Raw genomic sequence first — 27,845 nt, forward strand, 5'->3', positions numbered from 1 at the left:
CCGGAAGCAGAGCAGAGTCTGACCTCACTTCCTCTTCCGCCCAGAATTCTATTCTGTTTACTCCTCCCATCTATGTTCCAAGCTGAGGCCAAGCAGTTGGTTTATTATAACTTAACCAATGAAATCAACAGATTGATATATGACACTCCCACATCACTACAGGAGCCAAACATCAAGGTTAGTACCTTTACAGACTTTTCTGAAACTGCGGACTAGGCCTTTGATGGATTAGGTCTTTGTTTCCATGTTGGCAGGCACTGGGGTTTATGTGCTGGGTGTTAAGGTCGGAATGGTGCCATGAACATGGCGTCAGTTGTGTTTAGGTCTGGGCACCTGTTACAGTAGAACTCCTGTCTTTGTGGCTAAATGACTTTGTTTGTTTCTTTTGCTTTTTGTTTTCCAGTTACGCCAAAGCTCTTTTAAATTGCTTAAATGGCACTGTAACTTCTCCAGACATGTACTCTATTGTTGGGGTGGGGGTGGGGGGGGGGGGAGGGTTTATGCATGTGGAGGCCAGAGGATACTTTTTAAGAAGTTCTCTCCTGGGCTGGAGAGATGGCTCAGTGGTTAAGAGCGTTGCCTGCTCTTCCAAAGGTCCTGAGTTCAATTCCCAGCAACCACATGGTGGCTCACAACCATCTGTAAAGAGGTCTGGCGCCCTCTTCTGGTCTTTGGGCATGCACACAGAATATTGTATACATAATAAATAAATAAATATTTAAAAAAAAAAAAGAAGTTCTCTCCTTCCATCATGGGTTCTGAGAACTGAATTTAGGTCATCGGGTTTGTATAGAAAATGTTTTCACCCGCTCAGCCATCTTGCTGGTCCCAGACCTTTTCCTCCATGATTCTGGCTATTTTCCATCGCTCTACCCTCGCCAGCTCTGGTCTCTTGCCTCAGGAGGACTGGCAGCTAAGGGCTGAACCACAAGTATCTTTGCCTCTACTTCCAGATGGTGTTTTCCAGGAGTGTGGAAGGGTGTTAAGAGAGAAGAGTTAAGTATCAGCTGCTTCCCTCCCCGCATTCCTCTGCCACCCCGAACACATCCTGTCTGCTGGCCTCTCTCCCAAGGCCACAGCAGAAGCTGGATTCCAAGACTTCCCCTCTCCCTTCTCCCTTCATCTCTTTGGCCCAAAGGATGAGGAAGGTTCTCACTGCTGCCATCTCAATGGCATCTAATCTCAATTCTCCTAACCCTGCCCATCGCATGTGTTACTGGTTGAACCATGTCCCCTTCACATCCACATGCCAGACTCCTATCTCCTGGTATCTTAGAATGAGCCTGCATTTGGAGACAGAGATGAACGGGGTTACGTGAGTCACTGGAACAGGCCCACCAGAGCTTAGAAAAAGAGATTCCCACAAAGATAGGGAGAAGATGGCCAGTGGAGAGGAGACCTCGGCGTTACCTGCTGACATATCACCTCAGACTTCCAGTTTCCAGACTGTGAGCAAATGCAGTTCTGTTGTTAAAACCTCTCAGTCTGTGCGACAGATCCAACATCCTAAGCATCTCCTTTACCAACCACTCTAGGAGTCCTGGGGGTGTCACTTCCCTCTAGGACTCCGACTTGCCCAGTATCATCAACGAGGCCATCAGACATCCCTTCATCAAAGCCGACATATCTACTGACAAATTCCCGAGGTTCTGCTCTCGTTACCATTTCTGCTGTTCGTTCCCTTTTCCAAGATAGACTCGTAGGACCACTCACAAGGTATATAAATCAAGAGTTTAATGGAGGGACTTGTTAGAATCCATCCTCAGCTGTGAAGAATACCTTGTCCTTTCTAGAAAATTCCTTTTCCATCCTTAAGTCAGTTTCCGCTCTGGAGCCTCTGCGGGGGGTGACTGAAGCCCAGGGTGTCTGGGAAAGTGTTCCGTGAGAATCTGAGTTGCTGCTTCAGGATCTGAGGGTCTCACTGGCAGATGAAGAGGCCAGGCGGGATGAACTGGAACCTTCGGATGGGAACTCAGGGACATCTAGGGAAGGAAAAGTACCAAACAGAGGGAAGGTTACTAAAGTGCCAAATGACGTCATACAATTAAACTTATTATAACGGCACGATGCAGCACGAGGCATTCATAAGGAAGAGAAGGGTTTCTAAACTTTCCCAGTAGTCCCTACATCACTCCCAAGCAGACTTCATTTTGAACTATATAACTAGTAAATTTTCACCCCCAAAATAGCTTTCACACTCACGCATACACACGCATGTGTACACACACACACACACACACACACACACACACACACACACACACGAGCACTGAGTTCATTCCTCAAGAGCCACCCACCTTGAGTTTTTGATACATGGTCTCTCAGTGGTGTGGGGATCATCAATTAGGCCAGGTCGGCCAATCAGTGAGTCCCAGGGATCCCCGTCTTGCCCTCCTAAGTGCTGAGATTATAGGTATACACCACCACACCTTGCTTTTTACATGGGGGCTGGGAGTCAAATTCAGGTCCTCATGCTTGCAAGGCAAACATTTTATAGACTGGGCTATCTCCCCAGTCCTCACCACATTTTATTTGAACCTCAAGAAAATCATGAGCTAGAAAGGGAGGGAGGGAGGGAGGGAGGGAGGGCAGGAAGGAGGGAGGGCGGTATTCACAATCTCCATTTTACAAGCAAATGAAACGGAAGAGCAGGCATGCGAACTACAGTCCACAGTCACACAGCACTGTGTCATAGCTGGCTCCAGAGACTTCTGTGTCTTAGACCAAGGATCACCAGCATGGCCCCCACGCTTGTCACTCTACCCATCCGCATGCACGCTCTCCAACAAGGCAGATGGCCCAGGCTGACATCACAACCCAAACTCACAGTGACAAGAGCTCTCTCCTTGACATCTGGTGGTGTGCAGGAACCGGAAGAGGGAGGAACAGAGAGGAAAAAGAAAAGGTGATCTGAGCTTGAGTCAAGAAAGAGAGACGTGCTCTGTAAAGTTTGAAGCCGGGCACTTGGGAGGCAGAGGCAGGTAGCTCTCTGTGGATCTGAAGCCAGATTGGTCTACCCGGTGAGACCCAATCTCAAATAATAAATTAAACTTAAAAAGTTCGCCCTTGAGCCAACATCTGTAATCCCAGCTGTCTGAAATTGGAGGAAGAAGGGATGCCGAAAGTTCAAGGCCAGCCTGAGCTACATAGTTCTAGGCTACCTGACTCATAACAAAATAAAAAACAACAGAAAAAAAGTAAAATAAATAGCTTGCAATTTCCAATGCAAACAATGAAAGGCAGTTCCCATGGCTGCAGTGTGTCCTCACCCTTCCCAGTCCTGGCAGATCATGTGGGATCACTAATCTATCGTATGCCCTGACAGACGTGTGCAGGCTTCCTCTGAATCGTGGAAAATTTCACTCTTTATTTTCATTGATTCAGAAACCAGTGATGGCTGTCCCTTGCCCTCCCATCTGGCACTGTGACCTGCCTGAATGCCTTACAGCTAATTTATTCTTCAAGGTCCACCTTCTCCTAGAAGCTTGAATGTTCTCTTTTTCTTTTTGGAGACAAGGCCTCATATAGCCCCGTTGGCCACTTTGAACACTTGATTCTCCTGCCTCCTGAGTGCTAGGGGTTATAGGCATGCATGACTACACCTAGAGATTCAAATGTTTTATATGTGTGTTCACACACATGTACACGTGGAGGCCATTTTCCTCAGTTGTTCTCCATCTTGATTTCTGAGGCATGGTCTCTTGCTGGCCTGGAGCTTGCTGATTCAGCTGGACTGGCTGGCCAGGAAGCACCACTCTTGTCTGTCTTCCCAGAGCTGGGGTTACAGGTATGCTTGGAGTCTTAGTTAGGGTTTCTATTGCCACAACCAGCAACTTTTATGAAGGAAAAACATTTAATTGGGGTAGCTTATATTTTCAGAGATTTAGTCCATTATCATCGTGGTGCGACATGGTGGCACACAGGCAGGCACGGAGCAGGAAAAGTAGCTCAGTGTCCTGTAGTTTAACTCCCAGGCAACAGGAAGTGAACTGAGACACTGGGTGTGGCTTGATCACACATGAGACTTCTTAAGTCCACCTCCACAGTGACACACTTCCTCCAACAAGACCACACCCACTTCAACAAAGCCACACCTCCTAATAATGCCACTGCCCTTTCAGGGGCCATTTTCTTTCAAACCACCACACTGGGATTGCAGACTCATGCCAGCCTACCACTTTTATATGGGCACTGCCTTGTATCAAACTCAGATCCTACGATTTCACAGAGAACAGTTTACTGACTGAGCCATCTCTTCAGCCCGATTTTTGTGTTTTGGGGATAACATTTCTCTGTGTGGCTCAAGTTGACCTTTAACTTGTAGCAATCCTCCTGCTTCTGCCTCTCAAATGCTGGGATTGCAGGTATGCATGAGCCTACCTATTTTAAATGCCTTCACTTTCTGGGGTTCCTCCATCAGTGGGATCCCAGAACATTACTGAGCCCCCGTGACTGCTTGCTCTTACACATCAGCATCTCTGTGACTCTTGGTCTCCTTGCCTGCAAAGCTGGGGGGTCTTGCACTTCACTGGGTCCACAGGTGCTGTCTACAGAAGTCCAGAATATGTAGGATGGCGATATTTTTTTTTCCCAGAAAAGATAGACAAAACTAGGGTTGAAGAAGCAAGTGGTTCAGTTCAAAAGGTCAAAGTGTCAATGTTAAGCGTGGGAGCAGGGGGATGAGAGCATAGAACTGCCTCTCATTTGACGTTTTCAGTATTGTCTTACGATCCCTACAGAGGCTGGTCTGCTCATGCAGGCCTGTGGTGCAAGCTCCTTAGGAGGCAGAGGCAGAAAGGCTAAAGTTCAAAGCCTACCTGGGCTACAGAATGTTCTAGCTCAGCCTGGGCACCTTAACTTAGTTGACTTTAACTTAACTAAACCTTGTCTCACAATGAAAAAGAAAGAGCGAGTTGGGGATACAGCTCAATGGTAGAACATTTGCCTAGCACAGGTGAGGCCCTGGGTCCAATCCTCAACAAAACGCTGAGGAAACAAACGAACCAACCAACCATACAGTGATTGTTACCAGTTGTTTCCAGATCCACATGAGGCAAGAGGACAGACTGGAGTGTTCCTTTGTGCCCCGTCAGGAACAATAAAGACGGTGCTGCCTGCTGGATGAGGACAAGGCCTGGCTCTGCCGATAACAAGAACGGGCTTGTCGCTCTCACCTGTAACACTTTCAGCTTTAATCCTCTTACTGAGCCCTGCTCATCTGTCACTGGAGTGGAGGAGCCCTTTGCTCCTGAGCCTGGGGCAGCCACAGGCCTGGGCAGGCTCTTTGCCACTCTCTGTCTTCATGGTGGCAGGTCCCAGGAGCTCCCCCTGCCTTGCTCCTCTGCGGCGGCGGTTGTCACTACCTGTCCAGACTCTTGGCTGTCTCCTTCCTGCTGAGAGCAGTTCTGGGAAGCTGGTATTCTTACGTCCATTCTTTTTCTTGTCCCAGAAAACAGCTACAGACCCCCCTCTCCAGTTTAAGATTGAGTTTGGTTTGTCTGCTTTGGTTTGTGAGTGTGCGTATGTAGGTGCGCATGGGTGTGTGAATGTGCATGCATGTGTGTGCACACATGTGTGTGCGTGCAGGTGTGTGGATGTACATGTGGGAGCCAGAGGACAACCTCCAGTGTCATTTTTCAGGTGCCATGCATCTTGTTTTTTTGAGACAAGGTCTCTCAACAACCTAGAACTTGCCTAGTGAGAGAGGCCAGGAAGCCCCAGCCATCTGCTTGTCTTCACCCTCCCAACTCTGGGATTACAAGTGTTTACCACCATCATCAGCTTCCCGCACAAACATACCTTAAACAGGTGCTAAGGATAAACTCAGGTCCTTGTGTTTGCAAGGCAAGCATTTTATCAATGGAACCATCACCCCAAACCCACTTTAAGACTTTAATGTCTGTTTTTTGTTGTGGCGCTGTGTGTGTGTATAAGAGACAGAGTCTTATACACTGTAGCCCAGGCTGGCACGGAACATACCTATATAGCATAAGCTAGTCTCAAATTCAGAGCAATCCTCCTGCCTCAGCCTCTCAAGGGATTACAGGCATGAGTCATAAGATTTAAGAGAAAAGCGTTAAGATACATAAAAGAATCAAACCCTTACAGTGCTGGAGCTGGGTTTGCAAGATCTGACTGCGGCTGAAATGATAACTAGAAAATCCCTCATCCAACACCAGGGCTCCCCAAGCCTTTTCCTTCCTACTGATCTTTGCTTACCCCCCCCCCGACCCCGAGACCCCAGAGATGTCCACCTTCTCAAACATAAACTTAGCAACAAGGTCAGTTTTAGGGAGGTGACAAAAGTCCTGATTTCAGTGGTTCATTTGACCCCCAAGAATCTTGGGTTAAGTCTGTTTTCACTATCCCTCCTTCCTGCACAGGGCTTCTCTTCCTTAACTGGCGTCTCCAAGTAGGCTCTGAGATTGCTCTCCCTTTCTTTATTGTTTGCATAGCTGCCTTTCTACATAATTTAATACTGAAAAGATGAGGAAGGGCTCAATGAGATCCCCCATTCACCCTGCTCCCTCTTACAAGGTCAACCAAGGTTATCTGCTGCTTTATATCCTTCTAAAGGCCCTGTGTGTGTTCACGACGCTCACAGGAAATGCAGATGCAAAAGCACACATAAAATACAAGTGTTGCCCATGGGAACACAATGCACATCTGCACACACCATACACACCAACATAAAAACACAGGGTTAGATATTGTTACTCTCGCTTTAAGAAATATCTTTGTTTATCCTCTGATAACTTCATAATGCATATAATTTATTTTGCTCAGATTCACTCCCTATTGCCCTCCCTAATCCCCTCCTACTCCCTCTGAACCCTTTCTTCTCAGTAAGTGCCCTCCTACTTTCATGGAGTTTAACTTTTTCTTTTTAAGATTTATTTACTCAGTATGTATACAGTTTCTGCCAGCATGTCTGCCTGCAGGCCAGAAGAGAGAGACCAGACCTCATTACAGATGGTTGTGAGCCACTGTATGCTTGCTGGGAATTGAACTCAGGACCTCTGGAAGAGCAGCCAGTGCTCTTAACCACTGAGCCTTGTCTCTAGCCTGTGGCTTTTAAATTTTTCTTATAACTCTTCAATGAGTTTAATGAGTGTTTACTGGAACATGGGCAACTCACAGTGGCCACGCCACTGAAGAAAAATGACTCCTGCCCTCCCCACCCCCAGCAGCCATCAATGCTCACAGTTCCTTAGCTAGACTTCACAAGCCCATCCCCCACTCACAATGGACTGTTGAACGGCCCCTTCTTGTGCAGGTCTTGTGCAGCTAACCACAGCTGCTGTAAGTTTGGGCTTTGAACATGGAATTGTTGTAATTGGCCTACTTCCTGGGTATCTGGTACCTAGATCATCACAGTGATTCTAGATCATCCATTTAGACCTCCCCTGAATGGTTCACTTGGAGACCCACAAGTTCCTCAAGCCTACATGTCTGCTGAGTTTCTGGCTTCAGTGAATAAATATTGGTACAATTTGTACCTACCTAATTATTTAGATAGGTACAATTAGATACCTAATTATTTCTTCCTCGGGTGGGAGCTTTTGCCCTCTAGCCCACGAGCCACCTGAGGGCAGGGACTTGTCTTATCCTGTTTGTGTCCCTAGTCCAGTGCCTGCAGAATACTTGTTGACTCAGTGAGAGCCACTCCAGTGTCTCCTTCCTTTGGGGCAATGGCTGCAGCAGGCAGATTACGAAACAGGCACAGAAAATGCTGACGGTAGGCTGGGTGCTGGAAACGTGGATGAGAGGATCCAGAGACTGCTGAAGCTGAGAGACCCAAGAAACAGCGGTGCCCCAAACAAGCAGCAAACAGGAAACAACCTGCATGAATAAGTCGGCACACGGACCTGCGTTCTCCATCCTACAGCTGATTTCTTAAGAGTTTTCCATGTATGTGCAGCCGCCTGGAACAGCCATATGGACAACATCATCAGATAAGTCCATGGATCAATGAAGAGAGTTAGGTAAGGCAGTTAGTGAGTCTGGAGAACGAGGAAATACAGCGCTAAGAATATACATAAGGTGTCCCACCAGCTCTCCCGGAAAGCCGATGGCCAACAATGTAAGTGCCTGGAATCAAACACTCACTTGTTCACATAATCTTCCCAGCACCTCTGTAATGTGGAAAAAAAAAAATAAAGACAGTGGCAGAGCCAAGCACAGGCAGGTGCCTATAGACCCAACTACTTGGGAAGCCGAAGCAGGAAAATCATTTGAGTTCATTGGTTTGAGGCCAGCAATGAGATTCCGTGTCAGAGGGACAGCAGAGACATGGCAAGTATTCACTGTGTAGAAGACATCACCACCCCCCTCAGTGTTTAGGAATCATATCCCTTATGTATTGCATTATGACTCCAAGTCCAGGGTGGTATATAACCCTGGGTCTAAATGTGGATTGTAATTATTATTTGAAAATTATGAAAACAGAAGGTTTTTGTGAGAGTCACATAAAGCGAGATGATCTAAGCACTGGCTGGTGACCGTCAGTGCAGACAAGGTCTCACTGAGTGAGGAGCCCTCACTGAGAGGGACTCCTTCTGGGGGGGCAGGGTCTACGGGGGGGTGAAGGCCGAGCTGCTGCTCTGTATGGAAGAGCCCTGTCCTGTCATTGGGAGCCCAGAAAGCTGCTCAGGCCCATCTGGTTGGGACCCTGCTTTGGTCGGCACCTACGGAGGGTGTCCCCTTCCCTCCCCTCTTGTTCTGGGGAAACAGAAAGGACAGAGCAGAGGGACATCATCAGCGCCATCTGGACGCCTCAAACATGGCTTTGTTCTTCATTATTTTGAGGCAAAACTGCCAGCTGCGGAGGAAGATGAGGCAATTTAGCCAGGGTTTAGAAATTTTAACCCAAGACTTCAAGTCTATGCCACTCAGCCATCCAAGTAGGGGAAATAAAGCAGACATGTTGCAAAATATGCTTGGGCTATACAACCCGGGCAGCGTGCTGACTTCTGCTCCAAAACAGCCACATCTCAGCACACTGACTCCCAGGAGAGTTCCAACGAAGCCTCATATACCAAATGCTACACACACACACACACACACACGCACACACACACACATGCACACACAGACATACACACACATGCACACACAGACACATATATACACACATACTCACAGACACACACACGCACACACAGACATACACACAGACACATATATACACACATACTCAGACACACATACACACAAATAGATATGTATAACCTACACAAATACATAATACATGCATACGTATACAAATACATATGCATAATAATATGCATACACATAAATATACATATACAAAACCACAATTTCTCAAAATTCCTAACACACAATACACATACACAGATCCATATGCATACACACAAACATACATATGTATATATACATAAATACACATATACATATATATTAATGCAATACATATACATACACAAACATGTATGTATGAATGCTTCATGAACGCTAGGCAAGCACATGATTGACTGAGCTATAGGCTTCTACTTTAGAAGGCAAAGCAAAGAGGGAAGAAAACTGGGAGAAGATGGGTACAGCTGGAACATACACACATATACATACATGTACACATACATACAAATATACATACACACTCACACATATACACATGCATACACATAATATAGACATATACACAGTATGCATATTCACATACATATACATGCATACGCATATACTCATGCACATGCATGTGTACACACCTACATACATACATACATACATACACAAACTACATAAACACAAATGTACACACATATGCATCCCCCCACTATCTATGTTCCTATAAATACTATGGTAGCAGGGATTTAAACCTGTCTTCACAGATAAGCACATAACTAACAACATATAATTTCACAAACAAAGGTCTTTTCTGGTAGATCCTAGGTAGAAGTTACTTTGTGCCAAATGTTTTTGTTTAGATAGCCATTTGCCATATGTCTAAATGTCTGGTGACAGAGAAGCAGGAAGGTCCTTTTAATGGGAAATGTCGGGGTCATTCATTATATCTAGTACACCAATAATGGGGGCAATGAGACGAACTCAGCTCTCTCAGCAGTTCTGAGAAATGCAGGCTCTAGGCAGGGGTTCCCAGGTCTTTTAGGCACCAACACGGATAGAGAGAATTGGTGGCGGTGTATTCGGTACACTCCGTGCTTCAGTCTGGGAGAATGGAGTCAAGTGCGAGACTTCTGAGGAGCCAGTGGAGGGAATGTACACAGACACACAACATATATACATTTATGTCCAAATACAGTGGTGCAAAGGCCATATGGGCAAAGAAAACATAAGGCTTGTACTTTATTTTTACTTTGTTTTGAGACAGGGTTTCTCGCCCAGGCTGGCCTTGAACTCACGTAGTCAAGGTTGACACTAAACTTCTGATTCCTCTCTCCATCACCTGAGTGTTGGGATGAGAGGTGTGGTCACCAAACTCAGATTATGTGGTGCTAGGGATTGAACCCAGGGCTTCATGAATGAAGTATGGGCGAGCACATGACTGAACCCAGCCCCGCCCACTTCGGAAGAGAAAGCAGAGGTGAGAGGAAACTGGGGGAAGATGGCAGAGTCCGAACGTTCCTGCCTCTGTCTGGAGTCCCTGAACTCTGCCTTCTGGCTGCAGGGCTCCTCCTCCAGCTCCTCCTCTGTCTGCTTCCGGCAGCTGTCTCCCACAGCTGCTCTGCGGCCCCAGGTGTGACTCGGTCTCTAACTGTGCTGCTTGTACAGTGACCATTATCTGCAAAGCTTGGGAGCAGAAGGATCTGATTCTGGGCTATTCGCATATGGACGACGAGATGCCTCAGGGATGGGCTCTGAGTCTACAGAGGGAATTCACAGATTTTTTTAAAAAATATTTATTTATTATGTATACAACATTCTGTCTGCAGGTATGTCTGCAGGCCAGAAGAGGGCACCAGACCTCATTACAGATGGTTGTGAGCCACCATGTGGTTGCTGGGAATTGAACTCAGAACCTTTGGAAGAGCAGGCAATGCTCTTAACCACTGAGCCATCTCTCTAGCCCCTTCACAGATGTTTTGTATACACTGCAAACATGTATCCTGAAGGCGAGTTTATGGAATGTCTTCTATGCACGTTACTTTTTTTTTTTTTTTACTGTGACACGTGCTCGGAAGTCAGGTGTGGAATGTTCTGTGGTGTCACTCAGAAAGTTGTCAATGTGACACAATCTAAAATCACCTGGAAAAGGCGTCTCGGTGAGAGACTGTCTACGTCGGGTTGGCTGTGGGCATGTCCATTGGGTCTGTCTTTATTGCCTAACTGATGTGGTCAGACACAGGCTGAAAGAGAAACGGGGGGTGACACTGCTTTGGGGTTCTGGCCAGTGTAAGTATAGAGAGGGGCTGAGCACCAGCAAGCATGCTTGGCTCCATTCTCTCTCTGTTCCTGACTGTGGATGTGACTAGCTGCTTCTAGTTTCTGCCTTGACTTCACTGCAATGACGGACTGTCATCTGGAATTGTGAGCCAAATAAACCGTTCTCCCCTTAAGAAGCTTAATGTCAGGGAACAGTGTGCAGCAAACAGAAATGAAACGAGGCCTGGGCTTTGCAGATTAGAGATGTGCCATGCATATTACCATGACTGCCAACTACCGGCAGCTGCCCACTTTGAGCTAAGAACTATGCTAAATGCCTCACCTCCTCCCAAGCCTGGATCAGTCTTGTCAACTGTCTCCATTTTCCCAGGTGAGGAAATAGTCCCCAGGGAGCTAAGTGCCCTGGGTTAAATTCCCGAGCTCCTGAAATAGTGATACTGAGCACTGTGCATAGGCCATCTGAGTTCCAATCTGTGTTCTTAGATGGCAAAGTAAACAAGAAAGACAGCATGTACTGGAGGAGGACTAGGTGCCCCTACCATCGTAGGTGCTTGTGATGGCTGTCAACTTGACAAAATCTAGAGTCACCTGTGGGCTGGGTCTCTGAGTCTATCTGTGAGGGACTGTTTGAAGTTAATTCATGTGAGAAGAGACATCTTGACTATGGGTGGGGCCATTCCGAGCAGGGGATGCCAGACTGTAGAGAACGGGAAGGGTGCACTGAGTGCCAAGCATGCTCTCGTCCGCTCATTGCTTTCTGCTCTTGACTGTGGATGTAATGAGACCGACCAGCTGTTTCGAGTTCCCGCTGCCTTGATTTCCCCCACGATGATGAACTAGAACCCAGAACTGCTAGCTAAATAAACCTGTTCCCCCATAGGTTGCTTCTGTCTGAGTATTTTATCACATCAGAAAAAGAAACAGAAATCGGTATCAAGATGTGTTTTTGCTGCTGTATACACCTGATTGTGTGGCTCTTAGGCCTTTGGACAGTTTTGTGGGAGGAATATAGAAGGCTTTGAATTTGGGGGCTAAAAATCTATTGAATGCTGAGAGCCCTGCTGCGATGGACAGTAAGCTGAAACTGAGTCAAATAAACCCATTCTTCCTTAAACTGTCTTTGTGAGAGTATTTAGCACAACCACAATGAGAGAAACTAACATGGTCCTTAACTTAGACTTTATATTTATGTGCTAACAATAACCCTGCAAGATAAACTATGATTCCCATTTTACAGATGGAGAAAATGAGGCTGAGAGAGACCAAGTAACTCACCCACAGTCATGCCATTTAGGAAAAGAACCCAATTTTATCTCCATGTCTAGCCACATTCTTTCTGCTTCTTTCCAAATGAAATCCCCAGATGTTTCCTTGGTGGAATAAAATGATTTTAAAATCTCTCCTGTGGAAATGGGTAGCTTTGCAAATCCAAACCAAATAAATGTTATTTAAAAAAAAATGGGGAGAATTTGCCGGAATTTGAAAGCACTTATTGAAGCAAGGAAACCACTCTAAATTTTCTTTTGTGACTTCTTCAGTGTTAAGGAACCATATTTTCCAAAGTTCAAAGAAAAAGATGAGAGAGTAAACAAGAATTATTGGCTTAAAATTTGGATTCACAAATGGAATGGCTTACCTTTGGTATTCGATCTAATGTAATTTTAAGCACAATTGTGGCCTCCAGGAAACAGGAAAAATGAGCATGAACGCATGCAGTAGAAACCCAGGGGATCCTGGAGAATCAGGCTTCAGTCTGGAATGTTGTGTGAACGCAAGATTTAGCGTTTGCAGGTGGAGGCCAGATAACCTCTGGGGTGGTTCCTTGGGTGTAATCTATCTTGTTTTTTGAGACAGGGTCTCTCACTGGCCGAGGATTTAGCAATGAGGCCAAGCTGGCTGGTCAGTAAGCATCAAACATTCACTCCCCTTCACCTACCCAACACAAGGAAGGGCTGTAGGCACTCACCGCCACGCCTGGCTCTCCCCACCCCACCTCTACCCCATGGGCTCTAGGGATTGAACTGAGGTCTTCATTCTTCCAAGGCAAGCACCAAAAAATTATCTATCTCCTACCTAGAATATTCTTTAACAATGTTGCCATTCATGCCAGGCGGTGGTGGCACACGCCTTTAATCCCAGCACTTGGGAGGCAGAGGCAGATGGATCTCAGTGAGTTCGAAACCAGCCTGGTCTACAAGAGCTAGTTCCAGGACAGGCTCCAAAACCACAAAGAAACCCTGTCTCGAAAAACCAAAACAAAAAACAATGTTGCCATTCAAATTCTCATTTTATACACGGGCAAGATGGAAGAGATTGCTTGTTAGAGAGTTAAAACTGGACCCTGGGTTCTCCCCTTCTTTCACACCATCCCAGAATCTCTTTAGAGTACATTTCTTTCTTTTTCTCCCACTTGATTCAGCAAAACAAAAAGAGAATGATCAAAGAAACATTAAAAAAAAAAAAAAAGTCAGGACACCAAGAGTAAAGAGATCCTGAAAAGGGGTGAGGAAGGTAATTGCCTTCTGGAGGCTGGAATTAGCAGCCTAAGCAGGTAATTAAAGGCTCAACCACTTTCTGAAATCCCCAGCCCAAGCAGGACCTGGAAAGCAAGGACTAACTTCCAAGGAAAAGTTCAGTGGAGACAAAGGTGTGTGTATTTTGTGCTCGACCTGGTGGGAAGGGAAGATCAAAAGGAGATGTCAGCTGGGGGCTTGTGGGGATTTGTGGAGGGACAGCTAGAGACACGGCTCAGTATTTAGGAGCACCGCTTGCTCTTCAGAGAATCCAGGTTTGAGTCACAGCCCCACATAGTTAATTTAACAACCACCTGTAACTCCAATTCCAGACGCTCTGACGACCTCTTCTGGCCTCTGTGGACACTGCACAATGTGGAGTGCAGACACATTATAGGCAGGCAAAACACACAAACATTAAAATAAATAAAACCTCAAAAAAAATTTTTTTAAAAGATGTCATTCATGGTCCTCAGAGTCCAATTCCAGGAAATCTGATACCCATATCCTGAATTTGTGTGTGTGTGTGTGTGTGTGTGTGTGTATGTGTGTTGTTCCAAGAGTTTTTTTATTTTCTTGGGTTTTGAGACTTTCAAGATCTTATTTGTATATATAAAGTAAATAGAATTTCCCATAGAGGTGGAAGGAGGTTTAAACCCCAATAGTAGCAAACATGCTTATTTGAAATGGGAAGAGGGGTCATTCATGTCCACGACCCATCTCAACTTCCCTCTCTTCCTCCTCTCACCTTCCTGCTCTCTGCCTCCACCCTCCTTTCCTTCAGTCCCAACCCCTTCTCCCTCCTCTCTCCCCCTCCCCTCCACTTCCCTTCCCCAGACAGAAGTAACAAACTAGCTTCTTTCCCTGACCTCAGGCTCCGTGGGCTTAGGCTTCCCTCCTCTGCATCCAGGTGTCTGCTAACCTGTGCCAGTGGGGCCCCACTTCTCTCTACAAACTCCCCAAAGTCTCCCTGCAGGGGACAGCTCCCTCCTTCCCTAAATGGCCTTTGGAGGTCAGCTGTTAAGATGTGGAAAAACAGTGTGTGTGTATGTGTGTGCGTGTGTGTGTGTGTTGATACCAGACTGGAAAATCTCTGAAGTTTAAATAAGATGAGGCATTGTGGTGTTTGTTCATTTCAACCTGGTCTGTTTGGTGAGGAATATTATCACTACTGACAGTAATAGGGATTTCTCGCTAGGTCTGAAAGTTTCCCAGGAAGCCTTGGAAATTTCCAAGCATCCCCAACCAGATCTCAGTTTGATTCCCATTGTCTAACAGATGTTCACACCAAAAAGCGGTTAGGGAACCGGCTACATCTCAGGCAGCCCCAGGCGATCGCCTGTAGAAGTGAGAACGCAAGAAAAAGACGACTTCCACGCTCACACCCGTTAAACAGGAATTGGACAAGCTCACGGTGCTCCACGTGTAAATTAGAAGCCGGTGCCCTGGGGACGTTTCTCTCCAGACAGAGCCCCGTCACAGCTTGCTCTGAGGAGTGACAGGCAGAGGAGAAGCTGGTCTCCCAGCTGCAGCCGGGACCCTGCAGCAGGCCTGTGGAATATTCGCTGCATTCTTCCCTACGCCTGTGCTTCCTTCTTCCCTAGACCTTTCTATTCAACACTTTGCCTTCGTCCACTACCACACACGTCTCTCCCACAGGATAGGAACCACAGGCCTGCAGTCATCATAATTTCAGACAGGCCTCTGCTTAGGGGATGTCACCTTCGTCTGTGTAGTGAGCGCAGGTTCCCCCACCACACGCATACACCTGTTTCTCTCCACCATAAACCTGTTGAAAGAATCCTAGAACTTCCTATCCCAGTCCCTCATGGGAACCATTTGGGGTGTATTCAAATGATGTTCCCCTTCTTTAGGGGAGGGGGTGATGGGGAACCTCCTTTAGTCAATCACCTTTAAGAGGCCAGGTTAGGGTATGACCTTTCGGGTACACCCAGGGCTCGCTCTCTCGCTCTCTCTCTCTCTCTCTCTCTCTCTCTCTCTCTCTCTCTCTCTCTCCTTGGTTCCCGCATTATATACCTGAAGCTGGCCTTTTTGCTCCTGTCCTGTGAGTTTGGCCCTTATAATGAAGAATTATAACTGGAATCTTCTGGAGTCAGCTTGGGATTATTTGACTTGCGTCCTCACCCCACTTTTAACATCTGGCACCCAACATGGGGCGTGGGGACCAGTCTTACTCTTTTGGGGACTCCCCCCTACAGCAATCACGTGGTACATTGGGCACTGACTCTAACCCGCCAGCTCTAGCCAGCGGCTTGTGATCAACAGCCGCAGCTGAGTCCTTGCGCAACCCACCCTGGGAACGGGAAAGCAGCGTGGCCCTCCACACGCTGCTGCCTCTCCAGCCAGGGACCCCTGCCTGAGTAATGTCTCCCTCCCCGCTCCAGGCTTCCCCAGCACACCTTCACTGTCACAGGGTCCTGCATCACCAGCGTGTGGCTTTGTCCTTCCCAGACCTGTAACCTTAGGTAAAGGAAACTGCCGCTCTATGGAGAGGGATCCTGAACCCTTACTTTGCAGGCCGGACAGCCAGGCTTGTCGCAGGCCAGCATATCGCAGGCATGAGTCAAAGACCACAGCATAGTTCTGGTCGGGGGGGGTTAATTATACTCCATGTTCTTTATCAAAACTACCAAATGTATGTGGTAATTATAATTAGCATGTCTACAAAACCAAAACAAGAAGATATAATAACCATGTGTTTAGTAATAGCTAATTGTTCTCTGTCACTAATTCATCTGGATTTCCCTCTTAGCCCTAATTAGCACAACTTCTTCATGGCTTATTATTTATTTATTTACCTAGGTTGTTGAGGCAGCACCTTACCTTGGTCTAGCTCTGGCTGGCCTGAAACTTGTACTGGTCCTTCTCATGCTTCAGCTTCCCCAGTGCTGGGATGACAGGGTGCATCACCACACCTAACCCCTTTTGAATGCCTTCATTTTGGTCTTTGGGGTTTGTCGTTTTGTTTTTTGGAAAGGGGTCTCACATAGCTCAGGGTGGCCTTGAACTTGCTATGTAACTAAGAATCACATTGGAGTTCTGATCCTCCTGCCTCCACCTCCCCAGTACTTGGACGATGGGTGTGAGCCAGCATGACCAGGTTGTGCGGTGCTGGGAATTGAACCCAGGACTTCACGCATGCTGGGTGAGCATTCCGCCAGCTGAGTCACATCTCCATCCCTCCTCTTTTTAATTCTAATGAACACTTTAAGAAATCTCTGCTGGTGTTTGATAGATGGTTAATGCCAAAGGCCGCAGATTTTTGTGCTCTTGAAGCAGGAGAAACAACTGCATTGATAATTTCTAATCATACACTGCCACCAACTCTTTTCTTCAGATTCATAGTCTCTCTCTCCTTCTCCCTTTCCCCTCCCCTCGCTCTATTTCTGTCTCCCTGGTATTTTGAGTCCAATCTCATACTCACAGCTGTCCTCCTGCCTCAGCTTCCTGAGTGTTGGAATTCAGGAGTGGGCTACTACATCTGGTTCAGATTCTGTTTTGGCTGCTTTTCTCTCCTCCTCATTTAGTGGGATGGAAATGAGGCAGAATGCCTCATAATGGCCTGTACAAGAAGGCCCATAATGTCTATGTATCTATCTACGTATGTATGTATGTATGTATGTATGTATCTATCTATCTATCTATCTATCATCTATCTATGTGTCTGTCAGTCTGTCTATCTATCTATCTATCTATCTATCTATCTATCTATCCATCCATCCATCCATCCATCTTTTCAATCAGCAGATTCATGGACAGCTCTACAGCTTTGGTCCAAGCTCCAGAGGCAGCACATGTCTACACGGAGCCTCCCCCAGTGCAGTAGAACTGGTCTCTAGCACACAGGTAGGTCTGTTTTAAGAAGCTTTCTCTCACTCTTGTGTGTGTGTGTGTGTGTGTGTGTGTTTAATATAACACTTGAAAGTACATTTCAGCAGAAAGTAACAGGTTCTCAAGCAGCGCTGTGGAAGAGATTTACTCCCGAGAGGGTGCAGATTATCCCGCCAATTGATATCCATTCTCTATTAATTTTCCTGGAGTGTGTCCTCAGCTTCTCTTTCAATTCTCATTCCATTACATGCACTTTTAATTCCACCCGCATTCCTGCCTATTTTGCTCCAAAACCTCTCGTAATGTGATAAAAAGGAATCCCGTGTGGCCCAAATCACAATCTGGGGAAGTCTGCTACAAATTAATTGTATTCCCTAGGCACAATTACTGACATTATTATGTTGCTGATTAACTGCTTTTTAACCGAAAAATTCTTAATTCAGATTTTTTTTAGTCGCTTTATCCACTTATTTATTTATTTATTTATTTAGCCCAGGCTGGCTTTGAGCTTGCTGTGCAGCCAAACATGACTCAGAACTTCTGATCCTTCCACCTCTACCTCCCACAAGCTGTGGTTCCAGGCGTGGACCACTGTGAGCTTTCCGCTGTGCCGGGGATGGGAGCCAGGACTTGGTGCGCGCTGCCAATCGCTCTAGCAACTGAGCTACACCTCTAGCCCCAGAGACCAAGGTTTAAACAACCACTTGACGATTCTGATTTAGCAAACAAATTCAATTTCGTAAATAGGATTAGGGAGCAGGGTAATTTCCACCAGTGATGGGGGAGAGATTCAGAAGCAGACTCACCAGCGACCGTGCTTTCCTGAGCCTGACACCGTCTTCAAGCTTGTTTTTCTGATCTCGAAACTGCCGCTTGAAGTCGGGGGTCACTTCGTTTCTTTTTCTCCTGCTGCAAAATTGCAAGTGATGGGGAAATTATAACCGATCATTTGGAGTCTCCAGCAGCTCACAGAGCTATTTTTTCCGCCTGACTTCTGACGCCCTGTGATTTAAAGACTGCCTGTGCACCACTGGAGATAAGACAGCTGTCTGTCTATCGAGAGCCGGGTCAATCAGCCCTGGCACAGGAACACAATGGAGAGCTATGAGCGATGAAAAGGAGGGCAGACTATTTCTACAGAAAACTGTAGGGTGAGCCTCAGGATACAATGACACACGAGAAAGAAAACCAGGTAAAGAGAGGCGAATATATTGTATGCTGCCATTGATCTCAGAAGGAGACATCTGAAAACATAACATGCCTACTGTTTGCCAGTACTTTTTTTTTTTTTTTTTTTTTTTGGTTTTTCGAGACAGGGTTTCTCTGTGGTTTTGGAGCCTGTCCTGGAACTAGTTCTTGTAGACCAGGCTGGCCTCGAACTCACAGAGATCCGCCTGCCTCTGCCTCCCAAGTGCTGGGATTAAAGGCGTGCGCCACCACCGCCCGGCTTTTGCCAGTACTTTTAAAAACATTTTTATTTTATGTATACGTTTTTGCCTATATGTATGTATAAGCAGTGCTTGTGAGGCCAGAAGAGGGCGTCAGATCCCCTGGAACTAAAGTTACAGGCAGTTATGAGCTGCCATGTCCGAGGCTGGGAACTGAACTCAGGTCCTCTGCAAAACAATAACCCCAGTACTTTCTATTTGTTAAATATTATTATTACTTTTTGGCTATTATTTTATTATTTTTGAGGCAGGATCTTACTATACAACCTTTTACTGACTGCTCCTGAAACTTGCTGTGTAGACCAGGTTGCCTCAAAACTCCGGCTGATCATCCTGCCTCTGCCTCCTAAGCTTTGGGATCACGGGCAAGCACCACCATATCCAGATTTTTGAACTTTTTTAAAATGGAAGAATGATACAAAAATTTGAAAAACTGGTATCCATAGGTGGGATTCCCATATGAATCCCCCGGAAACAATATGAAGGCAGAGGGGCAAAAGCTAGACTCCCCCAAACATAACTTTATTTTGTATACTTGATTCTGGAACCATCTAAAATGTTCTCCAGAGCATAAGCTAAGATGAAAGAGAGGAAATAACAAAAAGCAAAATGAAACAAGTTTGATCTTGTCTATGAAGCTGGTAGTACTGCCACACACAAAGCAGTTTTTCCTGTGCCTTTAATGCCGAGATTTATCTGAACAGTCCTTCCTTCCTTCCTTCCTTCCTTCCTTCCTTCCTTCCTTCCTTCCTTCCTTCCTTCCTTCCTTCCTTCCTTCCTTCCTAGATGGGGTCTATTTATGTAGTAGTCTTGGTTGGCCTGGAACTCACTATTTAGACCACACTGACTTCAAACTCACAGAGATTGCCTTTGTCCCTCTGCTTCCTGGGAGTTGGGAGTAAAGATGCGCACCACCACGCCCAGCCTGTCTGAATATTCTTAGCAGGGTATCTGCCAAAGATAAAAGCACAAACCAGGAAATCTGAAGCTATTTTCGGTAATCATGTATGTTAGTATTAACAGGTTGGCTACCATGAAAGCTAGGGGAAGGTGGAGGCCATCAATCTGTGGCCCACAGCAAAGTCCAGCCTGTTGCCTGCTTTTGCTCATAGACTTGTATTAGAAAATTGTGATTTTATTTTTGTATGGGGGGAATGTCTAGGCGAGTTTTCAGGCTCTGCTATCAGGGCTGAGCAGTTGTGCCACGGAGCTTATGTCCTACAGAGTCTAAAATAGTTCCCTTCTGGCCCTTTCTAGAATAAGTTTGCCTGAAATAGTGGGTCTAGGTAATGCGCTTCCATGGTTACCGACAACACAGAAGGGAACAGAAATGAAGGTGCGTGTCTATGTAAATCTATTCTAGAGCTCCTGATTCTGACTATCAGTGTGGCCAGGGACGGAGGACAGGGGGCAGGAGAAGATGCATGTGGATGCGGCGACACTCCAGAATGTGAGGAGCATGACAAATCGCCCAATTTCTACAGCAAATTGCAAGGGGTCAGTGGACAAGGAGGAGGAGGGAGAGCAGGATGGGGAGGAACAACAGAAGAGGAGGAGGTGCAACAGAAGGTTAACTTAAAATTCATGGCAAGAATGGACTCATGAGTCAAACACAATACATATTTTAGAACATATCTGGAACCTTATGAAACAAAGCATTCATTAAAAAGTCAAACATCTGTGTGACATTCGAGGAACCCTGAACGCTGGTGACCCTTAACTGGATTAAGGAACTATTTCTTGAGTTAGATAAAGATGGTGTCAGGTAATGGTTTTTACAAAGGGTCTTTACGTTTTAAGAATACAGATAGAGTCGGGCATGGCGGTGCAAGCCTTTAATCCCAGCACTCAGGAGGCAGAGGCAGGTGGATCTGTGAGTTTGAGGCCAGCCTGGTCTATGGAGTGATTTCCAGGACAGTCGGGGCTGTTGCACAGAGAAACCTTGTCTGGAAAAACTAAAAACCAAACAAAGAAAGAAAGAAAAGAGAGAGAAAGAGAGGAAGAAGAAAGAAAACAGAAGTATATGTATGACATATGAAATAAGTCCTATATGGAATAATATAACATTATTTATTTAAAAAAATTATTTAGGGGATCCAGACATGGTGATGAATGCTTGTGGTTCCAGCATTAGGAAGACTGAGGCAGAAGGATTGGGAATTTGAAACTAACTTGGGCTTCATAGTAGACCCTGGCTTAATCATCAGCATCATCATATAGGAGAGGGGCAGAGTAGGTAAGGAATTAATGTTGACTATCTATCCATGTATCTATCTATGCATCTATGTATCTATGTATCTATCTATATTTGAATATCTGTTGTAAAAATTTTATTTAAAAAGAATGTACCTGCCCAAATATTACTTGCCACTTCATTTTCAAGACCTCGCTCAAGTTTTAACCGAGGAGTTTCAAATAGACAGAAGAGCTAGAAGAATAGGGCATCGGTCTCAGCCTTAAACAGATGTTGATGGTACTTGGCTGTGCTTGCTTCACTGCACCCTCCACATGTATATAGCTGGGTTTTGTGGTGGTGGTGGTGGCTTGATTAGTTGCAGAAATGACACCCACCCCAGTACTTCAACACTCATCTCCTAAGACGAAGACACTCGTCTACCCAGCCACACTAGCACCATAGGAAAGAAACATTATTTAATATCGTTTAGTACATGGTCTATATTCAGAAGTCTGCAGTTGTTCCAAGGATCTTTTGTTGTTTCTTTTTTTTCCCTCCCTCTCTCCCTCTTATCCTTCCTCCCTACCTCTCTCCCATCTGCCCTTTTAACTAGGACCCCCTCAAGAGTCAAGCTGCATTTGGTTATTCTAGAACTTTCTCCCATCTCCTTTCCTCAGTACAGAGACTCTGTGTAGCCTTACCTGTCCTGGAACTTGCTCTGTAGACCAGGCTGGCCTCAAACTCACAGAGATCCGCCTGCCTCTGCCTCCTGAGTGCTGGGATTAAAGGCATGTGCCACCACACCTGGCTTTAATACAGATTTTATTTTTGAAGCCAGAATCTAAGACATCTCAGAGAATTTAACACATGCTTGCAATCCCGTGTGTGCATCCCCCATTCATTCTGTTTCAGGTGCAGGACTAGAAAGTACCTTCCTGACAATGTTTACTCCTAACACTGTCTTAAATTGGCTTTTTCAGTAGTGACATACCATTCAGCTTGGCCATATGTAGGAAAAATGAAGCCATCAAATTACAATTTGAAGGAGAGCATCAATATACAGAAACTTCAAATGTACAGGAAAACCAGGCACTGTGGCACACACTTATAATCCCAGCACTCAGGGTTCTGAGGCAAGAGGAACACAGGTGCAAGGCAAGCCAGGGCTATGAAAGGAGACTCTACCTCCACAAACAAAAGGCAGGAAAGTTGAGAGATTAGCAGCACAGTGATGAACCACACAGTCTCCATCTCACTTCAATAACTGGTCATATTTTACTACACATAACTTAACTTTCTACTTCATTATACTACAGTTTTTCGTTTGAGGGTTTTTTGTTTGTTTGATTGATTGATTTTAGGACAGGATATCTCTATGTAGCCCAGGCTAGCCATAATGTGCTATCTTCTTGCCTCAGCTTCCTCAGTGCTAAGATTACAGGTGTATATCACTAATATCTCAACTGCAGTTTTTCTTTTGAGACAAGGTCTCATTACTTAGCTCAGGCTGCCTCAAACTTGCTCTGATCTTTTTATAAGCCCATGCCTAGTTAGCTAGGTAGGGAAAAGTGGCTGTCTTACTACCTCACGCTCTGCATGAGAGGGTGGTGGTCAAAGTTTGGCCTTCCCTCCTTTTGATTGCTTATTCACTGGTAAAGGAAGGAAGCATAAGAAGGAAAAGGAAAAAAATCTAGTGTGAACCACACAATGCTGGTTGGGTTTGGTTTTGGCTGGTTTGGCTGGTTTTGGTTATTTTAATATTAAAATATTAAAACAAGACATCTAAGATTGGAGCAATGGTTTATCAGTTAAGGGCTCTTCCTGCTTTCTCATAGGACCAGAGTTCAGTTCTCAGGATTCACTCTGAACAGCACACAATCACTTGTGACTCCAGTTCAAAGGCCTCTTCTGGCCTCCACAGGTATCCCTCCCAGTACACACACACACACACACACACACACACACACACGCGCGCGCGCGCGCGCGCTACAACACATGCACACAGATACATGGTTAAGTAAAATTTTAAATATTTAACAACGGGCTGGCCAGATGGCCCAGCAGGTAGCAGTCCTTGCTATACACACCTAATGATCTGAGTTTGATCCCCTGAACCCAGGGTGGAGGGATAGAACTGACTTCTGAAAGTTGTCCTCTGACCGCCACACACGTGTGCCAGGGCACGCACACACAGTATTTAAAACAGTAAGTAGGTTGCACTGCTAAGTCATCACAGCTATAAGAAGTAGACGGATGGTGGTGGAAAGGGCAAACTTGTTAAGAGTGGTTTAGTCCACATTGACCCACTGAAAGCTTCTGTAGTTAATAGCGAGTTCTAGGATCACTTTTTCTTTCATCTCCTCAAATATCAATCAATTATTTTGAAAAACCAATAGGGTGAGAGGGGCACGGAGCGTCTCACCGTTGCCAGAGGTGTTCGGGGTCACAGTTGTCTAGATAATTAAAGCGGATGATATCAGTGGGATGCTTATCCGACGATCGCCACGGCGGAAGCTCTTTCTCCCCTGGGTTATTCTTCTTTCTTAAGGAGGCGGAGGATCGCAAAGCTAACGAAGGGGACTGCTTTCCCTCTGGAGAGCTGCCGGGAACGGGCTGAACGTCGGCAACTATGAATCCATCCTTTGGAGGCGTCTAGAGGAAGAAAGTGTGTGTTATTTCTACCCTCAGACCACCAGAATAACACCACCACCAAGAACAAAGAACACAAACATATTAACCACCCTCCCTCCTCCTCCTCCTCCTCCTCCTCCTCCTCCTCCTCCTCCTTCTCATTCTCATCCTCACTGTGGCAATGATAATGGTGTCTCATCTTCACTATGGTGATAATGATGAGATGATAATGGTGGTAAAGGTCACGAGGACCACAGCAGTCCCAGTCCCAGGAGCACTTCATGTGCATAGCAGCTCCTTTGCATTTTCTTATTCCATCGCTACAGTAATTTATTATTTATTTATAGGGTCTTGTGTAGCCCAAGCTCACCTCAAACTCCCTATACAGCCCAATGTGGTCATGAACTCTTTTTTTTTAAATAATTTATTATGATTTATTTAACTTTATTTTATGTGCATTGATGTGAAGTTGTTAGATCCCCTGGAACAGGAGTTGCAGACAGTTGTGAGCTGCCATTTAGGTGCTGGGAATTGAGCTTGGATCCTCTGGAAGAGCAGTCAGTGCTCTTAACCGCTGAGCCATCTCTCCAGCCCGATCATGAACTCTTGATTCTCCTGCCTCTGCTTCCTGATCGCAGAGGTTACGAGTCTCTTATGCCAGGTTTGTGTAGTGCTGGGGACTGAATTTAGGACTACCTGACAGACAGGCAGACACTCTACCAGACGAGCCGCGTCACCTGCCTTATTTGGTTTTCAAAGACAGTGTCTCAGTCTGTGACCCAGACTGGCTTTGAGATCACTGTCATCTTTCTTCTCCAGTCTCAGAAGCGCTGGGATTACAGGTGTGAGCACCACTCCCAACTCTCACAGTAATTTAAAGATAGCTCATCATCGCTCCTATTTTACGGAGCCAGTGTCTGAAGCTAGAAGAAACTATTCAATCGACCCATAAGGACATAAAGAGGATTTCGATTTGATTCCAGAATTCAAATCCAAGTCTGTGGTACTTCAAGTCTGTATGTCAAACCTTTCCATCCTATCCTGTAGCTCTACTACCCATTTCCTAGCCTGTCACACATCAGTTAATATAGTCATAGACGGATACAACCCCCCCCCGCCCCCCAACAGCGCTCTACCCTTAATGAGCTAACAGACAGACACGTTCAAATTGCACAGGGGTAGACTGTGGCCGTGTCAGTTATCCAAAGCCAAGCCACTCCCTGAGAATAATTCTATTTAATTTCCAAAATTAGAAGTCTGTCTTTTGTGTGCCTGGTTCATAAAGTGTTTTCAATGCGGGTTTAGCCTAAGGGAAGTGGTACTGGTATGTTAAGAAGCCATTAAGAGCTCAATTTTTGTTCATTAAGAGATTAAGGAGGCTTTGCTTCGTAAATCGACTTGCTTCAATTGTGAGTGAAAAATCAAGAATTTCCCCAGTTGGGACTGGGGTGTAGCTCTCTGGTAGAATCTTCGCTAGGTTCTTATAGTTCATACCCAGCTCCACCAAAAATAGAGAAGGAAGGAAGGAGGGAAGGACAGAAGGAAGGAAGGAAGGAAGGAAGGAAGGAAGGAAGGAAGGAAGGAAGGAAGGAAGGAAGGAGACAGAAACAATCCTCTAGTTCCCCAAGCACAGCAAGTTCACTGTTTGAGCCACTCCTTGTTTGTGGTCGTCATTTCTACTCCGATATTATCCTTAGTAACTAGGTGTTTCAATGACAGTGTTTATTTGGGTATGGCATGGCTCCTAGGCTGAGTCCTGTGGAAACCTGGTTAGGATCTTTGTAGTCTTAGCACCTAGCACATAACAGCATCTGATAAATATTTACTCAGTTAATGAATGATTATGGCTGTATCAGTTTGCTGTCTGCTGCTATGATAAACTCCATGGCCAGAAAAGCAACTTGGGAAGAAAAGGATTCATTTCGTCTTACAGGTTAAAGTCCATCATTGAGGGAAATCAGGGAAAGATCTCGAAGCAGAAACCATGGACGAATGGTGCTTGCTGGCTTGCTTCCAGGCTCATGCTCAGTTACCTTTCTTACATAGTTTAGGATTAGCACCTAGGATTAGCTGCCTAGGGTTAGCACCACCCATAGTGGACTGGGCCCTCCCACATGAGCAATCAAGACAATGCTTCACAGGTATGGCAAAAGGTCAATCCCAGTCATGTCAAGTTGACACGCGAGATTAACCAACTAAGAAGACATTTAATATTTGTGTAATTCTGTACAGGCCTCATCTAGAAGGGACATTCATTTTTATTAGCTTATTTAGAAATAAACCCGTGTCTTTTCGCTGGAGGAGTTCTACTTTTATCCCTTGTAAGGGTTGGTATTGTCAATTTGACAGGATCTGGAGTCACTCAGGAGACAAACCTCCGGGCACACCTGCGAGGGGGTTTCTAGACTGGGTTAGTGGAAGTGAAAAGATCCACCCTAACTGGGGCAGCATCATTGTGGGCACTGAGGTTCCCGACTGGACAGACAGGAGACGGTGACTGAGCACCAGCATCCAGCTCTTAGCTTTCTGACTGTGGAGGCACGTGACCAGCTGCTGTAGGAATTTAGCAGTGTTGCTCTACCTAGAGCAGACACTATAATGAACAGCTGTTTTATAGAAGTCCCTTGACCCTGAAGAATCTTTGTGGAAAACAGCGATTGCTTGCCGTGATTTGTAGAATGTTTTTCTGAAGGAGCATTGCAGCCTCCGCGTAACTGTGGTCACAAGACGCCTCTGGCGCACCCGAGGCTCCTGCGTTACTGTGTGCTGCAAATGTCCACAGGAAAGGACTAAAGTCACGAGGGTCCATGATGCTCTCCTTTAGAGAGACATACGGTTAGATCAGGGATCTCGGTATGAGGAAATACTTTACCCAAAAAACAACTTTGTGTGACAATCAAATAGGCCTTTGTATGGCTGTTCCGGGTTCAGTTCATCAGAGGCAGAACCACACAGGCCTGAAATTTCATCTTGGAGGGACCTCTCTCTTCAACCGATCCACATGACACAGAACACCCCACCAACCAACCACTTCAACATCCTTCAGTCATGGCTTCCCACCACTATAGACCAAGAGCCAAAAATAAGCCTTTCTTTCTGAGTTGCTTTTGCCACAGCAGTGATAAAAGCAATTAACATAATAGTATTAGAAATAAAATAATATGGAATAATTAAAAAACTGGGGAAGTATTTATGTATAAGTAAGAGTAAAATACAGAAAAATCATTAATTCTGAAAAGCACAATGCTTGGTATTCTAACAAACTGACAATAATGAAACCCACGACAGTGACGTAAGCAAGTTTTGCTCCTAACATTTCAAATCTTTTGTGTTGGCAGTCGGGTTAAAGCCTGGGCCTGACACATGCCAGGCAAGCTCTGGGCCCACTGCTGAGCTATGTTCCCAGTCTGAATGTAGATTTTCTGGAATTCTGTCATGAATGAACGTTGAACCCTGTTAAACAACTTGTTTGCATAGCTGTATTAAAATGATCCCATATCTCTTCTTTTTTTTTATTCTGTGACTATTCACATCAAATGGGTGTGTGTGTGTGTGTGTGCACTCACATGTGTGTGAATACATGTGTGAACATGATTATGGAGGACGGAGTTAAACCTTGGGTGTCAGCTAATAAATAAACGCTCATGCATTCTGGCACATATCTATAGTAACAGCATCCCTAATTCTGAGGCAGGAGGCTCTTGAGATCAAAGCCAGCCTAGGCCACATAAGAAGATGCTGTCTCAAACAATGAGCTAATCAGCCCACTGACTGACCAACCAACAAACTTCAGCTCATCTTATAGAATCATAACAAATATCAATTTGTAATTTCTAATGGCCCATGCTGATAATTACTGAA

General features: G+C 45.6%; 1 protein-coding gene across 1 annotated transcript in view; it reads right to left on the reverse strand.

Annotated features, from left to right (window-relative positions):
- Nucleotides 1-1,716: 1,716 nt before the first annotated feature.
- Fbxo16 (F-box protein 16) overlaps nucleotides 1,717-27,845 on the reverse strand; it is a 47,753-nt gene continuing 21,624 nt past the window's right edge. The window contains exons 6-8 of the mRNA XM_050152371.1: nucleotides 23,776-24,005; nucleotides 18,536-18,638; nucleotides 1,717-1,982 (exon numbers count right to left, since the gene is read on the reverse strand). Coding sequence (XP_050008328.1) covers nucleotides 1,812-1,982; nucleotides 18,536-18,638; nucleotides 23,776-24,005 — 504 coding nt within the window. The 3' untranslated portion in view covers nucleotides 1,717-1,811. The remainder of the gene's footprint in view (nucleotides 1,983-18,535; nucleotides 18,639-23,775; nucleotides 24,006-27,845) is intronic.

The sequence above is a fragment of the Alexandromys fortis genome, unplaced genomic scaffold, assembly GCF_014885135.2.
Source record: "Alexandromys fortis isolate MF-2015 unplaced genomic scaffold, M_Fortis_MF-2015_v1.1 scaffold_75, whole genome shotgun sequence".
Classification (NCBI taxonomy): Eukaryota; Metazoa; Chordata; class Mammalia; order Rodentia; family Cricetidae; genus Alexandromys; species Alexandromys fortis.